The 19,703-nt window shown below is 40.0% G+C and overlaps 2 protein-coding genes across 8 annotated transcripts in view; one reads left to right on the plus strand and one right to left on the minus strand.

The window, feature by feature from the left end:
* The window catches only part of LOC131109521 (voltage-gated inwardly rectifying potassium channel KCNH6-like), a 39,198-nt gene extending 36,827 nt beyond the window's left edge, over window positions 1-2,371 (plus strand). For all 6 annotated transcript variants that reach the window (XM_058061646.2, XM_058061642.2, XM_078788867.1 and 3 more), the window contains one exon: window positions 330-2,371. In XM_058061646.2, the coding sequence (XP_057917629.2) occupies window positions 330-446 (117 nt within the window). In that variant the 3' untranslated portion in view covers window positions 447-2,371. The remainder of the gene's footprint in view (window positions 1-329) is intronic.
* Window positions 2,372-3,090: 719 nt separating this feature from the next.
* Window positions 3,091-13,049, minus strand: trpv6 (transient receptor potential cation channel, subfamily V, member 6). 2 transcript variants are annotated; one of them, XM_078788869.1, is made up of 16 exons: window positions 12,910-13,049; window positions 12,751-12,848; window positions 12,567-12,689; window positions 11,362-11,502; window positions 11,154-11,228; window positions 10,891-11,066; window positions 10,678-10,824; window positions 9,392-9,471; window positions 9,171-9,306; window positions 7,710-7,796; window positions 7,545-7,621; window positions 7,313-7,478; window positions 5,459-5,525; window positions 5,114-5,382; window positions 4,919-5,025; window positions 3,091-3,773 (listed from the first exon to the last, which is right to left on the minus strand). In XM_078788869.1, exons 1-16 carry the CDS (start codon window positions 13,038-13,040, stop codon window positions 3,554-3,556), a joined length of 2,100 nt encoding a protein of 699 aa, XP_078644995.1. In that variant the 5' UTR covers window positions 13,041-13,049; the 3' UTR covers window positions 3,091-3,553. The 2 variants fall into 2 exon arrangements, with proteins under 2 accessions (XP_078644995.1, XP_057917630.2); XM_058061647.2 differs by having other exon boundaries at window positions 11,154-11,252.
* Window positions 13,050-19,703: the final 6,654 nt, after the last annotated feature.

Raw genomic sequence — 19,703 nt, forward strand, 5'->3', positions numbered from 1 at the left:
GCTTTGCTTCTTCCTACTCCTTTTGGACATGTGGAACTGGGAACTGACTAGAAAGCAGGAAGTGAACAAATGTAACAGTTACTGATTGTTAAAGTACCAGATGGAGGGGTAGGATGTAATAAGCTTTGCTTCTTCCTACTCCTTTTGGACATGTGGAACTGTGAACTGATTATGGGATGCACTCAATTGTAATCTGATGCGTGTTCAAATGAAATAAAACCATTACCATTACCAAAAGCAGGGGATGAAATAACCAGCTCATACTCAATATACTTCATTACGATACATTTATGTTTTTAATGCCGTCACTTTGTGTACGTCTTTGGCAGGATGGGGCCACGGAAGGAAACGAATCGTGCCAGATCCAAGCACCGCTTCCTTGTCCTTCCGCCGTCAGTCAGTCAGGCTCAGGTACAGAAGCGGCATCGAGCGATCCACAGCAATAAAAACATCCGCCGCGATGAGCGGTAGCATTACTAGCCGATGGCTAAAACGCTGACAAAAAGGGAGAGTTTGGCTCTGGTGGTTGTAATATGCGTGGAAAGTGTAGGTAAAATAGACAGTAGCACAATAAAGAATAGGAGGGGCTAACAAACAGTCACCATGGAAACAGTAATATGAGGAGAATAAAAGGGTAGACGTGGTTTCAGAGGTGCAAAGGAATTAACCACCGACGAGCAGGAGCATCAGCTGCACCCCCCTCCCAGCGCCTACTAACAAAAGCACCAGACAGGAAACACAACAAACGCACCAAAACAGGAAGTAATAAAAACAACACATACGGAGAATCAGCATGACCATGTATGCGTCTTAAAGGGGAGGGTCCTTGTTGGTCTATATCGATGTATACGGTATTTCAGGCAGACATCCCTGAACCAGACCACCCCCTGATACAGTTAAACTGCATAAGTTGAAGTGGCCTTTTATTGTGGCCAACTAAAGACACACCTTTGCAGTAATCATCATGCTGTCTCATCTTCATATACCGGACCAGTTTACCAATGATGAATACTCATTTACCGTATTTTCCGGACTATAAGTCGCACTTTTTTTTCATAGGTTGGCTGTTCCTGCGACTTATACTCCAGAGCGACTTATAAATGAAAAAAATATTTATGTTCCATAAACACTGGACACCTTTTCTGTTCATGTTTATTTTTTGTGTAGCTGTATAACCATTGTGTTAGCATATCTTACACCTATTCAGCCTGTTCTCTATTCTTTTATTGTTAGAACTTGCCTTCCAAGAGGACGTAATGTCTGTTTTGGTCAAGTAGTTTGGAAAATAAATTACCCGCAAAAAATGCAACTTATACTCCAGTGCGACTTATGTATGTTTTTTCCTACCTAATTATGCATTTTTGGCCTTGTGCGACTTATAGTCCGGAAAATACGGTAATATATACACCATAATTTCCGGACTATAAGTCACACTTTTTTTTCATAAGTTGGCTGTTCCTGCGACTTATACTCCAGAGCGACTTATGTATGTTTTTTTCTACCTACGTATGCATTTTTGTCCTTATGCGACTTATACTCCGGAGTGACTTATAGTCCGGAAATTATGGTATATATATATATATATAAAAAACCGTATATTCCGGACGATAAGTCACACTTTTTTTCATAGGTTGGCTGTTCCTGCGACTTATACTCCGGAGCGACTTATAGTCCGGAAAATACGGTATTTATTTTTATTTGTGAACGAAATTAGCCTTTCATGTACGTAGAAAAAAAGCTTCAGATATTTGAGTTCAACTTGTAAAAAAATGTTCATATTTTTGTTGCGTATATGTATGTGTGTATCTATGTATGTACTACATGTACAGTGTGAAACTTAATCGATGAGTAAATAGCACGGAAAGTCTACAGGGTAGGATAGGTTTTGACATTTTGCATTTAGAGGTGAAAACATTAGGTGAAAACCTAATTGTCCCTTTTTGCAATAGGAATATTAATTGATGCTTGATTAATTGATTACTGTATGTGCTGTAGTTAATTCCCGCATTTGTTGTCAATATTTCCACAGTCTGTATTTGTGTTTGAATATTTCCTTGCATTACCAAATGTCATTTTGGTTATGTTTCATGTCAGTGTAGTCCAGGGGTGTGCAAAGTACGGCCCGGGGGCCACATCCGGCCCGCCAAGTGTTTGAATGCGGCCCGCCCGTTCTTTCCAAAGTATTTCATTTAAACTCAACATACAACCTGGCATTATGGCTTGAGTCGACCTTTTGATGGTTGAAGTAGCTGTTTTGTCAATTTGGTTATTTGATGTGGTCTGTTGTTTACAAAGTGCACCTGAATGAAGGGACACAAGCACATAATAATAATAATAATAATAAGAAGAAGAACAATAACAAGAGGACCCAAGGATAGTTAATTTATAACGCACTTTTTCAAATAAATGATGTCAAAGTGCACATATAGCAGATTGCCTGACACTTTTACAGATACAATAATGCCAGGGGGACTGTTACGTGTAATTTTGTTCAAATTCAATTTTGTTAAATCAATGCGGCCCGCGACTCAAAACGTTTGCCCACCCCTGTTGTAGTCTGTTTTTATCAAAGCAACATGGGTTCATCCCCACTGTGATTGGTTACCTTCTCCCCAAAACAAATTGTGCTACTTCCATACTTTCATCTGCAGATATGACAAACTTAAGGTCATTGGTGATTGGTCATGTGTAGGATAATCTGAGTTGTCCTGGTATCGACCCCTGAGGTACACTGCAGGTCATATCCAAATGATGGTGTGAGTCCTCTCAATTTACTGATTCGGAAATAATGATTGACAGATCAGTCTGATTGATTGTGATGACAATAGCTGTTGTCGTTTTGTCCGGGACGTTAGATTGGAATATATGTTGGGAATTCTTGTACATCGGACAATCCTAAGGAAAGTTTCCTAATCTAATCCCGAAGACCCTAATCCTTAGGAATGTTCGGAAAGTAACATCATTTTCAGATACTTTATCACATATACTGTATCACCAATACAGTCATCCCTCGTTTATAGCAGTTAATTGGTTGCATGCTAAACCGTGATAAATGAACCCACGGTGTCTGATGGGATCCCATTCAAAACATGGGAAGCCGGCATTGGAAAATCGCATCACAGTGGAAAATGGATGGATAAACATTTTTTTCGCTACGATTTCTTTGTTGTTTTTCTTTAAAATGTCAGTGGAGAAAAAAAAAGTTACGAAATACCGTTGGTTCCCAACTCCAGAGTTGGAGCACAGAAAACTTGTTAACCAAGTCAGGTTGATCAGCTGTTTAGTTAGTAAGATTCATGTGAATTAAATAAATACATATATATATAAATCATTTTTGGATGCATTTTCTAGTAAGCACATCCTCACCGATGTTGCAGGGGTATGCTGGAGCCTATCCCAGCTGACTTCAGGCGAGAGGCGGGGTACACCCTGGACCGGTGGCCAGCCCATGTAAAATCATTTGTGCTTTGCGTATTTGTGCTACGTTATATGCTGTAAAAATAAGAAATATTCCTATTTTCTACAGCACAATACCACAAGGCAGATATATAAGTTATTCCGGACATATTTCCTGCTCGTCCTCAGGCTCTTCCTGCTCCATGTCCACGCCCAAAGCGCTGCGACGAATCATCTGCCATCGTCTGTTCCTCGATATAAGCTTTGGGTTCGCATCTTCATTCTGTGGGTCTTCCTTGTGATTGTCGTCCTCCTTGGTGAACACTTTCATGTATCGGCGCATCTTCTGTAACATGGGGTCGTTCCTGTCCTCCACCCTGCAATCAATTTATGACTCAGCATGGACTACGCACCTTCACACACTGTTCACTTGCTAATAAGAAAATGTATATACATATAGAATAATCATCAAAACATGACAATTCATTAATTTGGAGTTTGAGTGCTGTCAAAGTTAAAGCGCTAATGAGGCATTAAATGGGACCTATGATTATTTTTCCACGTTTCTGACCCATAAATGTAGTTAGAATGTTGTATTCTGGTGTTAAACCATGCCAACGTTTCACATAATGAGGTTTACGCATCGAGAAGTGAGCCCTGGAAGAAGTTTGGGATGGCTCAAAACGCTCCGTTTGAGAGGGCGTCGCAAAACTGTTCTTTTGTGATGTCACAGAGGATGTCACAAGTTTCCTTATATGGGCATGGCTGTATGCCAGATACACACTCTGCCTCATAAAAATAGTTTATTTGAGTGTAAGGGGATATTTATTTACTATTCCTAAAGACGCCATCATCAGGCACAAGCGGTTGGAGTTCCTGATTCCAAAACATTCATTCATTCATTTTCTCCTCACAAGGGTCGCGGGGGGGGGGGGGGGGGTGCCTATCCCAGCTGTCTTTGGGCGAGAGGCGGGGTACACCCTGGACTGGTCGCCAGCCAATCACAGGGCACATATAGACAAACAACCATTCACACTCACATTCATACCTATGGACAATTTGGAGTGGCCAATTAACCTAGCATGTTTTTGGAATGTGGGAGGAAACCGGAGTACCCGGAGAAAACCCACGCATGCACGGGGAGAACATGCAAACTCCACACAGAGATGGCCGAGGGTGGAATTGAACCCTGGTCTCCTAGCTGTGAGGTCTGCGCACTAACCACTAGACCGCCGTGCCGCCCGATTCCCGAACAGCAAAAGAAAAAATATTTTAATCCGTCAACGGCATTCCACACTGGACTGTTTCGTCAAAGTCTGATGCCTTTCTAACGTTACTTGGTCGAGAGTAAGCAGTTCCAGGTTGTGATTCATTCAAATTACGGTCAAACTGGAGGCCCGCATATTAATTGCGCGTCAAAAGTAAAAAAAAAAGAAAAAAAAGTCATTTTGACCGAGACTCTGTTCCCAGCGCTCCCCAGTTTGAGGCCCCTACTGCGGGTAGTTTGTAAGAACATACTCACCGGAGGTACCAGCGTTCTGTGAGTCCGTAGCTGAGCCCACAAACTCCGAGTCGAGGCCAAAGGCAGCGGGGAAGCCTCCTCTCCAGCATCAGCGTCGTAGCAACCACCTGCGTTGACAACATCACGGTCGCCATGACGCGCCACCAATAAGAAATGCATTCTTTCACCGTGACTCTTGTGGGGGGGTGTGGTCACCTGAGTCCTCCACAGCTCATCTCTCTCCTGGGCCACCCGCCAGTGGGTGTCACTCATCATGGCGATCAGCAGGTTGAGCAGAAGGATGTAGGACACCACAGAGAAGGCGCAGTGCAGCACGTGGACGATAGGGGGCGTGGTGAACGTGTGGTCCACCGGCAGGTCGATGAGGCCCACGCTGAGCTCAAACTGGGAGAAGAGCGTAATGGGGAAGGAGCGATACGCCGGGATGGACTCTGGATCTTGGGTCATGTACACCATCCACAGCGCTGAGGAATCAAGACACGTTTATCAAGGTGAATTATCTCCATCTTGAATGATTTGTCAGGCAGGAAGCTCACGCACAGGTTGAGAAGCCGAGCAGAACGATGAAACTCAACCACATGAACTTGGTCAGATCTCCAAAGATGATCTAGGAGGAAATAACACCAACAATGTCAACATGTGAAGTCAAATACCGCCGATAGAGAACATACTAACTCCTTATTTCTAAAATCACAAATATTAAAAAAAACAAAAAACAAAACTTAAACTGTATTATGGAAAGCAGGAAGTGAACAAATGTAACAATTAGGTTATTACTTAAGCTTATGAACGTTTTTTTAATCGCACAAAAAATATTTTACCATAAAAATAAGTATTAAATAATTAATAATAATTGATTAATTAAAAAATAATTAATAATTAATTAAAAACAATTAATAAATACATAATAAAATAAAATAATAATGAATAAATACATAAATAATAAAAAACTAATTATAAAATAAATAAATGCATAAATAATAAAATGAAAATTAAAAATGAAATAATAATAAATAAATAATTAAAAATAATATTTGCAAAAATTAATCCTATTTTTAATGACCTCTCATCGCCCACTTGTAGTACCATCACAAACCACAAGGGGGCCGCACTTTGGGAATCACTGGATTAGACATTGTTGTAAACTAAATGACTTTCATTTAAACTACATCTCTTTTGTCGAAGGAACAATACAAGGCAAAGATGCAATCTTTTGTCATTTTTTCTTGCATCAGTCTGGGCTCAGTCGGGCTTTAAAAAAATCATCTATTTCATGCAAAAAGTTGAAAGTTGAGTTGAAATTTCACTTTGTCACAATGTGTCACAATTATGAGATTAAAAACTTTGGTATCAAAGTAAAAAAAAATCTGAGATTAAAAGTTAAAGTTATGAGATAAGAAAGTCAAAATTATGAGACAAAAAGTCATAGTTATGTTCAGTCAAAATTGCAAGATTAAAAAAAATAATTACAAGATGGAAAAGTCGAAATTAATTAAGAAATTAAATTAAAAATTAAATCAAAAATTAAAAGTTAAATTAAAAATTTAACTTAAAATGTTGAAATTCTAAGATAAAAAGTCAATTACGAGACTATGAGATTGATACTTTCAGATGAATGAGACAAAAGGTCAAACATACGAGTTAAAAAGTCAAAATGACGAGATAAAAAGTCATAAATAAGATAGAAAATGGATGGATGGAATTATGAAATCATGCATGTTGTTATGTATCATAATTACGAGATACAGACTGTATGTTTATATCCGTTTTTCTCGGCTGCCTTTGTCACATGCACAATTTGTATCTCATAATTACGATTTTTTTAATCTCACAATTGCATATTTTTTTGTCTGGTAATCAGGACTTTCCGATGTCATAATTAGGACTTACCTTTATGTCATAATTATTTTACCATTGGGATATTTCCATAAACATTGTGTTTCAGCACTGAAAATGACCACAGCTTCATCGAGATTCGACAGGCATATTGTTATGTATCATAATTTCAGAATTGCAAGATTAAAAAAATAATTACAAGATGGAAAAGTCCAAATTAAATAAAAAAATTTAATTAAAAAAATTAAACAAAAAAATTCAACTTAAAACGTTGAAGATAAAAAGTCAATTATGAGACTATGAGATTGATATTTCCAGATGAATGTCAAAGACAAAAGGTCAAACATACGAGTTAAAAAGTCAAAATGACGAGATAAAAAAGTCATAAATAAGAGTGCATATTTTTTGTCTGGTAATCAGGACTTTCCGATGTCATAATTAGGACTTACCTTTATGTCATAATTATTTTACCATTGGGATATTTCCATAAACATTGTACTTCAGCACTGAAAATGAAACCACATCTTCATGGATATTTGACAGGCACAAAAAGGCTACCTTCTGTATCATGATGACATAAGGGCCGAGCATTTCAAAACCACGGGCGAAGAACATGACGTTGCTCCACCCCAGCACCAGACACACCGCCATGACCTCGGCCTCGCCGTGCACGCTGCAGGCTCTCAACACACACAGCAACACGACCAGACATGCGTAGCTCACTCTGCAACGCAACAGTAAATATATTTACACTCCAATCACTTCAATGCTGGTTCTTTCCTGCACTTACAGGATGACGTGGAAGGGACCCCCCAGTGCCGTCTGACCAAAGTAACGCCTCACTCCCACCCGCAGGATGTCAGGTATCTAATATTGGGAATAATTACGGGATGCGCGGTGGTGTTAGTGGGTTTCTTTGCTGTACACAACTGTTGGAACTATAGAGACGCTATACCTCCAGCAAGAGGATGGCCAATGCTCCCAGCACACTGATGACCTCGCCCACCAGACGCAAGCTATCCTCGTAGGTCACATAACTCTCCTGATAGATGGAAAAAAACAACAACAAGTCTTTGGATTGTATTGGCGTTATTATGAGACGAAATCATATTCTTGGATGCACTCAGATTTGTGCATATTTGCATAAAAAAAACATACATAAGTCGCTCCAGGCCAAAAATGCATCATTATGTAGAAAAAAACATACATAAGTAATACAGTAATATATATACCGAAAATACGGTAATATATATGTATACCGTATTTTCTGGACTATAAGTCACACTTATTTTCATAGGTTGGCTGTTCCTATGACTTATACTCCAGTGCGATGTATGTTTTTTTCTACATACGTAATGATGCATTTTTGGCCTGGAGCGACTTATGTATGTTTTTTTTCCTACCTAATGATGCATTTTTGGCCTTGTGCGATTTACTCCAGAGTGACTTATAGTCCAGACAATACGGTAATATATATACACCGTATTTTCCGGACTACACTTTTTTTCATAGGTAGGCTGTTCCTATGACTTATACTCCAGTGCGACTTATGTATGTTTTTTTCTACATAATGATGCATTTTTGGCCTGGAGCGACTTGTACTCCAGAGAGACTTATAGTCCAGAAAATACAGTAATATATATATATATATATATATATACCGTATTTTCCGGACTATAAGTCACCCTTTTTTTCATAGGTTGGCCGTTCCTGCAACTTATACTCCAGAGCGACTTATAAATGAACGTAAACACTGGACACCTTTTCTGTTCATGTTTATTTTTTGTGTATCTGAATAACCATTGTGTTAGCATATCTTACACCTATTCAGCCTGTTCTCTATTCTTTTATTGTTAGAACTTGCCTTCCAAGAGGACGTAATGTCTGTTTTGGTTAAGTAGTTTGGAAAATAAATTACCCGCAAAAAATGCCACTTATACTCCAGTACGACTTATGTATGTTTTTTTCTACATAATTATGCATTATTGGCCTTGTGAGACTTATACTCTGAAGCGACTTATAGTCCAGAAAATACGGTACATATAAACTTTTCTTGAGAAACTTCAGACTGGAGGTTGGACAGCATCAAGATTGTCCCAGAGCCCCCTTCTTGTTTGCTATGGCGACAGATGAGGTCAGATGGGACGATTCATGATCGTCTCTAAAAAAGGCCCAACTTCACTTCTGGGTTCCATGGCTTTCAACAAATAGAATTACAGATCCCGGTTACATGGACTGCATTAAATCGAAATTGGACAATTGGACGATATCCGTTTTGTCCATTTTTCAATTGTGCACAAATGTGGAAATAATGAACAACAAAAATAAACTGTAGTCTGTAGTTCATTTTGATTCCCCTTGACTACATTCAGTTGCTTCAAATTATTTCATTGTAAGCATGTTTATTTGTACTCACACTGAGTGTCTTCTGGACTCGGATGGTTTTATCCATATGCGACGAGGAGTAGTTTTCAGGAGCGTCCTTTAGAGGGCGATATGTGCAACAAAGTGTGAATGTTCCAATGTAGAGCAGGTAGAAAACCATCAGCAGTCTACCAGGATGCAAAACACAGAGAAAAGCAAATGATAAAGCAACCTAGTGTCGGGGGGGTTAGCCTGTATCTGAAGAGCGTGTACCTGAAGTAGTGCTTTCCATACAGGTTCCACTTGAGGTTAACCAGCTGCCTCACTGGAGTCACCTCCAGTATCCTCCTAGCCTGGACTCAGAATACAAATATGATGTATTTATAGTCACCGTTACTTCAACCTAATACTAAATCCTAACCCCAGACTCAAAACCAAAACTCTATCCCCGTCACCATAACTCCCAACCTTGAACCCTAACCCCAACTCTATCCACTAAACCTAAAATCCGACCCTGGTGACCCTTAACCTTAACCACGAAACATAACTCTATTCCCTAAACCCAACTCCTAACCCGGTAACTCTTAACCCTAACCACGAACCCTAACCCCAACTCTATCCCAAACTCCTAACCCGGTAACTCTTAACCCTAACCTCAACTCTATCCCCTAAACCCAAAATCCTAACCTGGTAACTCTTAACCCTAATCACAAACCCGAACCCCAACTCTATCCACTAAACCTAAAATCCTAACCTGGTGACCCTTAACCACGAACCCTAATCCCAACTCTATCCCAAAACCCTAACCCGGTAACTCTTAATCCTAACCCCAACTTTATCCCCTGAACCCAACTCTTAACCCTAACCATGAACCCTAACCCCAACTCTATCCCCTAAACCCAAAATCCTAACCCGGTAACTCTTAACCTTAACCATGAACCTTAACCCTAACTCTATCCACTAAACCTAAAATCCTAACTTGGTAACTCTTAACCTTAACCACGAACCCCAACTCTATCCCAAAACCCAAAATCCTAACCCGGTAATTCTTAACCCTAACCACGAACCCTAACCCCAACTCTATCCCCTTAACCCAACTCCTAACCCAGTAACTCATAACCTTAACCACAAACCCTAAACCCAACTCCTAACCCACTAACTCTTAACCCTAACCCCAACTCTATCCCAAAACCCAAATCCTAACCCGGTAACTCTTAACTCTAACCACAAACCCTAACCCCAACTCTATCTACTAACCTCAAACTCTAACCCCTCATTGTAGCCCTTTACTTCATCACAATCCTAAAACCCTAACCCTTACTCCTAACCATTAATCCGATCCCGAACCTGAACCCCAACACTACCCCCTAACGCTAACCGAGGCCTTTACACTTCAGCCCAATCCCAGCCCCTAACCCTCAAACCTAATCCAGACCCTAAACCATTTACCCAACCTTGAGCCCTAACCCCAAGACTATCCCACAACCCCGATCCCTTACCCCAAGACTATCCCACAACCCCGATCCCTAACCTAACCTTTAGCCCAAAAAACAATGCACCTCTTTCTGTTGGCTTCCCACGATCAACTCCAGCACTGACCCATTGTCGGCCCAGGAGTCAATCTCGGTAAGATCATAGAGATGCGAAGTCAAAGGTCCCAGACTCCACTGGACCAAACGTCTTTTGTTGACCAGGTGCTGGAAGGCCTGTGAGACACAGAACGACTCGCAGCTGATGAAGATTTGATTCCTTCGGTGACGTCACACACTCACCACTACGTTTCCTTCTTTGGCCGCCAGTTTAAAAGGCGTAACGCCTCTGGAGTTGGCCACCATGTCAAGCGGTACCGACTGGTCCAGTTCTGCATCGCGGGCCATGATCACGTCAATTGCTTGGCATGCAATTGTTTTGTTGGGCTGCAGGACCAAAATGTGAAGCACCGTGTTACCTTTGAGGGACACAAATACAAATGGAATAATAATCATGGAATATAATAAAATGATGTGTACTTTGAAACCATTTAAGCATGGCGTACCTCGATAATCCTGGATCCTGGTGCTGGCCCCCGCGTCGATGATCATGGAGATGATGTCCTCATTGCCGGTACACGCTGCAAACGAAAGTATGTGCTCACCTGGTGATCAAGTACAAACAAATTCTTAGACATAAAATATACTTGTTAACGCATATTTCTGTAAAAGCATAAAAAAATGTATGTTTTTGTGTACTTTCCCCCGTCTCACCGTAGTAAATAAGTCCTCCTATCCTCTTCCTGAAGTATAAACCAGAGGCTCTCGGCGTCGACACATCCGCCCCGCGACTCAGCAGCTCGTAGACCAAATTCAAGTTCTGGTTGACCACAGCCACGTGGAGAGGAGTCACGCCTGGGGTCACACAACAACAACAACAACAACAACACACAGTTCATGCTAACATGTGTGTGTGTGTGGTAGCACTCTATAGGGCTGGTTACGCAATCACTGTTCAAAATGGAACAAGGGTGTCCAAAGTGCGGCCCGGGAACCATTTGCAGACCGCTGTTGTTTTTTTGAATTGACACACAGCACATTCTCATTATATAATTTAACAAGAAAACAGAAAAATAAAAGTAAATAAAAGTAAAAAAAAAAAGTAAAATCAGCAGTAATTTTGTAAGAATAAAGTCAAAATGTTCAGAGAATATTTAATTTAACAACAAAAGAGTCAGATACATTTTTTGTCATCATTTAGTCACTTTAGTAGCACAAAGTTGAAATATAAAGGAAAAAGTTTTTATTTTAGGTAGTAATATCAGAAACAAAAAGTAAAATTCAAATTTTTGGAAAATTAGTTTGGGGAAAAAATTATAATATAGGAATAAAGTCATAATATTACAAAAAGAATGTTTACACAGATTTAAGAAGAAATAAATATTTGATATATATATGATTTTATGATATGATTTTAGTTTTACTTAGGTTGAAGGATAATCGATTATTATCAAACCATCTTTTTAATATCACCATTTCATTCATTCATTCATTTTCTACCGCTTTTTCCTCACGAGGGTCGCGGGGGGTGCTGGAGCCTATCCCAGCCGTCTTTGGGCGAGAGGCGGGGTACACCCTGGACTGGTGGCCAGCCAATCACAGGGCACATATAGACAAACAACCATTCACACTCACATTCATACCTATGGACAATTTGGAGTGGCCAATTAACCTAGCATGTTTTTGGAATGTGGGTGGAAACCGGAGTACCCGGAGAAAACCCACGCATGCACGGGGAGAACATGCAAACTCCACACACAGATGGCCAAGGGTGGAATTGAACCCTGGTCTCCTAGCTGTGAGGTCTGCGCGCTAACCACTAGACCGCCGTGCCGCCCTATCACCATTTCATATTCAAATAATTTCAAGATAAATACTAAAGTGATGTAAGGTGTAACTCATTTTCAAAGATTGCTAACCGTGGAAGAGGTCAGAGGTCATGGGCTGGTTGATGAGTTCGGGGGCTCCGTCCATCAGGACCACCGCGGCGTCCAGGTTGTCATTCATGACGGCGACGTGGAGCGCCGTTTCCCCGAGAGCGCCTGAAGAAGAAGCGTGCATCTTCACAATCAGGTCAGCTGACAAACAAAACGAAAGACCGACCTCGTTCAAAGATGTTGGTGGAAGAGCAGCTGAGGAGCTTCGTGATGCAGCCTACGCTGTTTCGTTTGGCCGCGTAGAAGAGGGGGACGTCGTTGGTGCTGCAACAGGAGATAGAATATGGAAGAAGACGTGAAAATGTCTTCTTTTTCTTCTTCTTACCACTTGGTGTGGAGCAGGAAGGTCTCATCCAACATCTCGTTCCATCCTTTCTTGTTCTGAAGGCGAAACTTAAGCTGACTCCACCAGTGATTAAGCTCACTGGGAGCCGACCTGGCCAGGGCTGGAGACATGGATGGGACTGCTGGGATGAAAACAAAGCAAGAAGAGGTAAGCTCCTTCTCAGCATCAGCGTTACCTACCATATGACATCGAGAGGAGACACCTTCTTGGAGAAAGTTGGAGGACAGTCACCGAACAATAAGAGAAGGTCACCCACCTCTTGCTGTAAAAAAAAAAAAAAAATGAGCCGCTTTACTTAACAAAAAAGACAGGGAGTCCTTGAAGGCATCTAGTGGTGGTTTCTGTGCAAAAGTTAATCTTCAGTGGTGAAGTGGACCGTCTGCATTCCAGCAGCTCGCAATCAAACCTGCACGGCCGCGACACTGCTTCAACCTACAGGAAGTCCTGATTGGACGGAACCTGTTTGGAAAGTGCAAGTCTTTCAATCAGATATGGCGGCAACATCAACATGATGATGTGGACGTTAGATGCATATCTAATCAACCCTCATTATGTAATGCATGCCTGGACCCACCGGGGGCCAAACTGTTCCCCAGTGAGGGCCACACTGAAAAATTAAAGGATGCATATTTTTATTTTGTACAGTACTAAGAAATTATACTGTATATTTCAAGAAAAAACTGCGACTTTTGTGATATGAATGACAAAACATTATTAATATCATATCATTATTAATATCAACTTCACTTTTTATTTAATTATTATGCATATAACATTTCCCCCAAATTTATTTTATTTTTTTTCATCATAATATTACAACTTTAAACACTTGTCTTCACTATTTCAACTCTGTGCTACTAAAATGACGTTATTTTTCTTCATGATATTAATAGTTTATACCAGGGGTCTCAAACTCAATTTACCTGGGGGCCACTGGAGCTAGGGATCAGGTTTTCCAAAAAAAACCAAAAAAAAAAACGCATTTATTAAAAACAGAAAAATGAAAAAACTTTGCTTTGGTTCCAATTTTCTACAATAAAAGCTCTGATAAAACATTCCACTGTTCTCAAATATCTTACTTTTTATTTTTCTACACAAAATAAGATGAAAAATAAATAAACAAATCAAGAATAAAGAAAATCAATCAATCAGTAATAAATAAATAAATATAATAATAATAATAAAACGGCAAATAATAAAAACTTAAGAAACCACATATAGTTGGTGGGTAGACAAATTATTTTTTTCAGATTAAAATGAACAAAGCATTATTAGAGCCCTGTAGACATGACAAAACACGACTATAGTCACATTTATACTCTTTTTATTTACAACATATTGCGCAACTGCAGGGTCTTGAGACACATGCTAACTCGCAAACTAGAGAGCTAGCGACCTAAACGGTAGCCTCCAAGTTATTTCCTTAAAACTTAAATAGCCAAAAACTTACCACTTCCACACGGATAGGGAGGATAACTATTAACAGTTATTTAACCTTTAACATGAACATTAATCAAACGTAATAATTTTTTCTGGGTACATGATACCATACAGCATCCATATCAAACTTGCGCGGGCCGCAATAACATTAAACTTTCATATCAAGGCGGGGGCCTCAAACTAGTGTCCTGCAGGCCACATTTGGCCCGCGGGCAGCGTGTTTGAGACCCCTGGTTTATACTGATAAAGCTGTAACTTGTAATATTTGTACCTTATTCTTGTTGATTTTTTTTCTCTCTTCTTGTAATAATGACTTTATTCCCGTAATATATTGACTTATAATTCAAGAAACAATACAAGCAGTTGATGTTTGCTAAATACAAGGATGAAGAGTCTTGAACCAGTCATGATGTGCTATATATATCACTATATTGACACTTACTATGGTACCCATTATGTCATTGGATGCTCATATCACCTCCTACTTCGGTACGTGACAAAATTTAAAGTTTTTAAAAAATTAATTATATTAGGAAAGCAGGAAGTGAACAAATGTAACAGTTACTTTGTGTTTTAAAGTGCTTTTACTTTTTGTTCAGGCTGCATTTGTAAATAAGAATTTGTTCTTAAATTGCTTGCCTAAAAAAATTAAATTAAATTAAAAAAGTTACTGATTGTAAAAGTACCAGATGGAGGGGTAGGATTTAATAAGCTTTGCTTCTTCCTACTCCTTTTGGACATGTGGAACTGTGAACTGATTATGGGATGCACTCAATTGTAATCTGATGCATGTTCAAATGAAATTAAACCATTATTCATTCATTCGCTTTTCCTCACGAGTGTTGCGGGGGTGCTGGAGCCTATCCCAGCTGTCTAAAAAATAAAAATAAATTTAAAACATTTTTTAAATTAAAAAAATTAAATAAAAAAACTTAAATTATATAAGGAAAGCAGGAAGTGACAAATGTAGCAGTTACTGATTGTAAAAGTACCAGATGGAGGAGTAGGATTTAATAAGCTTTGCTTCTTCCTACTCCTTTTGGACATGTGGAACTGTGAACTGATTATGGGATGCACTCAATTGTAATCTGATGCATGTTCAAATGAAATTAAACCATTACTTTATACTTTACACCTTCCTGTAAAAGCAGCTGTAAATAATGTAAGGCATAGAAAAAAGTGTCAAAGTTTGATGGTCTGTGGTGTTGGTACCACCATGAAACACAGCCAAATGCTGAGGCCAGCAGATCCCAAACTGTGATTCCACCCCAAAAAGTGCTGATGTAACAAGGTCAACAAAGTCAGTGGAAAATCTTGCGCAAAACAAATACAGTAGCTTCGCATTTCACAGTTTAAGGTTTTTTTGCAGAAATATGCTGGTGGGATTATGTCTCACAACTGGCTTGGGAACACCTTGGTGTCCTTCCGGTGGACCTGGAGGTGGTGGTGGCTGGGCACCGAGAAGTCTGGGCTTCCCTACTGAGACGACTGCCCCCGCATATACAGTACAGTAAACCTCGGATATATCGGACTCGGATATATCGGAAATTCGCTCACAACGGACAGATAAAAAAGAACCAATTTTTCTGTAATGCATTTCCAATAAAAATTCATTGCATATATCGGATTTTTTATAACGGATTTCGCCTATTTCGGACAAAATCTCCAGTCCCGTTCCAATTTCCCTCGCATATATCGGACAGCCGCATCGTAGCCTTTGATCCATCTTTGATCCATGTTCACAGCCAAATCTGAAGATTATAACATCTTTGTATGAATTACAGACATGTACATGAGCTTCAGCTTTGGCTGTGAACATGGATTAAAGAAAGTTCCCCCATGGCATTGCGCGTCCGTGTGGCAGGAAGGGTAGGCCCTAGGTCTACAGGAGACCAAATCCCAAAACAGTAGTGAGGTTAAGATCACGTAGGCCTACGTTATGCTAATCTTGTTGATGTCACTGGCTATTGTCTTTCTCCTGGCTCCAGATTTAGGACAAATATAAAAGTGAGTGACGTCAATAATACTAGCACAGCAGTGAATGAGATCTTAACCTCACTATTGGAAATAACGTAGGCCTGACGGGCGTAACAGGGCCTAGCTTAATTAACAATTTGTTATGCTCAGAGTCCAATAAAGTTAAATTCTCATTACCTTACGTCTCTTTTCATTGCCCAGTCCAGGTACATTGGAAACATAGTCAAGGAAGTGCCTTTTTATAAAGGATATAAATCCGATATATGCGTAAAACGGACATTTTCCGGTATACGCATATAACGGATTTCGCTTATATCGGACAAAACCAGTGGGAACAATTGAATCCGATATATCCGAGGTTTACTGTACTTATTCAATTACTATTAGCATGTTAGATATCAGCCCAGCAATATTATTGACCCTAAATTGGCATAAAAATTTAATATTGGTATTATTTTTTTCCCCTATGATGAAAACCAATAAAGCCCCTTAGGGAGGGAGGAAAGGAGAAAGATGCAACCGCCTTCTTTGAGAGCCAAAGCAAAAGTGCCAAAGTCGCTTTGGTGTTTGTCTATTATAACATCGTTTCGAGAGCATAATTTGCCAAAGGGGCGGCACGGCGGTCGAGTGCTTAGCGCGCAGACCTCACAGCTAATTTGGAGTGGCCAATTAACCTAGCATGTTTTTGGAATGTGGGAGGAAACCGGAGTACCCGGAAAAAACCCACGCATGCACGGGGAGAACATGCAAACTCCACACAGAGATGGCCGAGGGTGGAATTGAACTCCGGTCTCCTAGCTGTGAGGTCTGCACGTTAACCGCTCGTCCGCCGTGCAGCCCATATTTGATCATTTCAAATTTAAAAAAAATTTGGATTTGCATTCATAAATAATTATGTCATGTCATCATTGGGAAATGTCACATTTGAACCACTAGATGGTAGTCAAGTGTTGTGTGCCTGTGTGAGGCATTATTATTATTAGGGTTTTTTTTTTTTTTTTTAATCATCCAATAAATCAATATATACATTATCGTATTATGTAGGTCTAAATAAAAATTTGAGAAAAGTAAAAAAGTCTGCTTAATTATGCAACATGGATAATATATTATGTAATTTTCTTTAATTTTGGGTCAAATATGATGGGGGGGGTTGGTATGGTTATTGAGCAAAATGATGCTTTGATGTTCTGATATTTCTGTAGTTGTTGCTTGACTTTTATGGTAATGGTTTTATTTCATTTGAACATGCAACAGATGACAATTGAGTGCATCCCATAATCAGTTCACAGTTCCACATGTCCAAAAGGAGTAGGAAGAAGCAAAGCTTATTAAATCCTACCCCTCCATCTGGTACTTTTACAATCAGTAACTCTTACTTTTGTTCACTTCCTGCTTTCCTAATATAATTGAAGTATTTTTTATTTAAGTTTTTTAAATTTTTTGTCACATACCAAAGTAGGAGGTGACATGAGCATCCAATGACATAATGGGTACCATAGTAAGTGTCAATATAGTGATATATATAGCACATCATGACTGGTTCAAGACTCTTCATCCTTGTATTTAGCAAACATCAACTGCTTGTATTGTTTCTTGAATTGGCTCATCGTTGTGCATTGTTTGAGGTCCTTACTCAATCCATTCCATAGTTTGATTCCACATACTGAAATGCTATGGCTTTTTAACGTAGTCCTAGCATAGAAGTGTTTCAAATGTACTTCTTCCCTGAGATCATATTTCTTCTCTCTTGTAGAGAAGTATTGGATGACATTTTTAGCTAATTGGTTATTTTTAGCCTTATGCATTATTTTAATGACCAGCGATTGGTCATTGGCCAACGCGGGAGGTGCAGCTTGGTCCCGCTGTGGTGAAAATGCCAATGAAACCAATGAAATCACTAATTTAGTCATGAGGCAATAACAGCGACTTACCAATAAGGAGAAGCACCAGTCTCAAGACCCCAACGGAGGCACGCTCCCACTCTCCACAAACATACACTAGAACAATAAGTAATGTATTAAAATCAGTTGCGCACAGCCAATGGGTCCAATGGGGGGGGGGGGGTCTGCTGCCTACCTAAGCACCAAACGCCGATAGTGACTGCAGGAGGAACAGTGAAGCTAAAAAGAGAACGGAAACCTCTATGGATGCCAAGCAGGACAGCAAGGATCTTAAAACTCACCCACAAAAAGGCACACCAGTACTTGCGTCAGGTGTCCGCAGCACAAACAACAATTCCAGCAGAGAAGACGCAGAGGATACAAGCCACTACAGCTTGCATTTAAATGCCCTCCTCTGAATAGCACATGATCAACCGGTACGCAAACAAGCGCTCTCCACCGAGGAGCATTTTGACCACCACAGATACCTAAGCTACAGTCATGGAACTGTCCGCGTATGTGTCCTCAGACTCTGCTTCCTCTTGGAAGGCATGTCAGTAGGATTGAGAAGGGCCTTCGAGAATTCCTTGCAACGTCCGACTACATCCTCAGTCGAGGAGGTCAGCAGGACCCTGTCCCCTCTGTAAACAGGGTGGACCGGAGGACAGTTTGCTAGAACTGTTGTGCTCAATGGCCTCACCGAATTCCTCACACACTTGTAACCGTTTGATTACCTCCTGTTTAGTTTGGATATTAATCTTCCATGTTGGCATTGGCAGTCAAATTAATTAATTCAACTAAAATCTTTGTGATAATCAGTGTAAACATCTTTTGTCTCGTGTATTCCGACATTTGTCATTTGGGAAACGGCTTTCTAAAAGGTGTTGAGACCAAAATTGTAATTTGATTTATAAAAAAACAACTATGGAGAACATAATTACAAACGGTGACAACAAAATAAAAGTCGGCACACCTTCAAAATGAGATATTAACTTTAAAACAATGTTAATAATGAATGGATATACGAGTATACAGTACGGAATCACGCCACATCTATCACAGGAACGTGTCAAGGTACTTGGGTATGGTGGAGAACGCCCACGATCAGCGACTTTGACGATTGACCGTGGCCAGGGCGTGACCGTTTTCACCATGCCAGTCGGACAGCATCGGAAAAACCCGGCAGGGACACCACCCGGATGGGGAACCCCACTGTGCGTCGACCCGGTATTGACTGTTATGACTTTGCGTTTGGTAGATGACATTTTCGGTTAAGTGCTTTTGTTTTTAAATTATTCTTCAAATATTAGCTTTTTGTTTCGGTATGCTAATATTTTACACAAACATTTGTAGGAGGAAAATCCAGTTTAGGGTTTCAAATTAAAAATGTTAAAAAATATGTTATCAAAGTTTCTACTGACTGTAAAGACAACCAACAGAAACTGCTAGCCGCCCGATCCAACATAGTGTGTACTT

This window comes from Doryrhamphus excisus, linkage group LG2, assembly GCF_037039965.1.
Source record: "Doryrhamphus excisus strain RoL-2023G ecotype Guam linkage group LG2, RoL_Dexc_Guam_v1.1, whole genome shotgun sequence".
Classification (NCBI taxonomy): Eukaryota; Metazoa; Chordata; class Actinopteri; order Syngnathiformes; family Syngnathidae; genus Doryrhamphus; species Doryrhamphus excisus.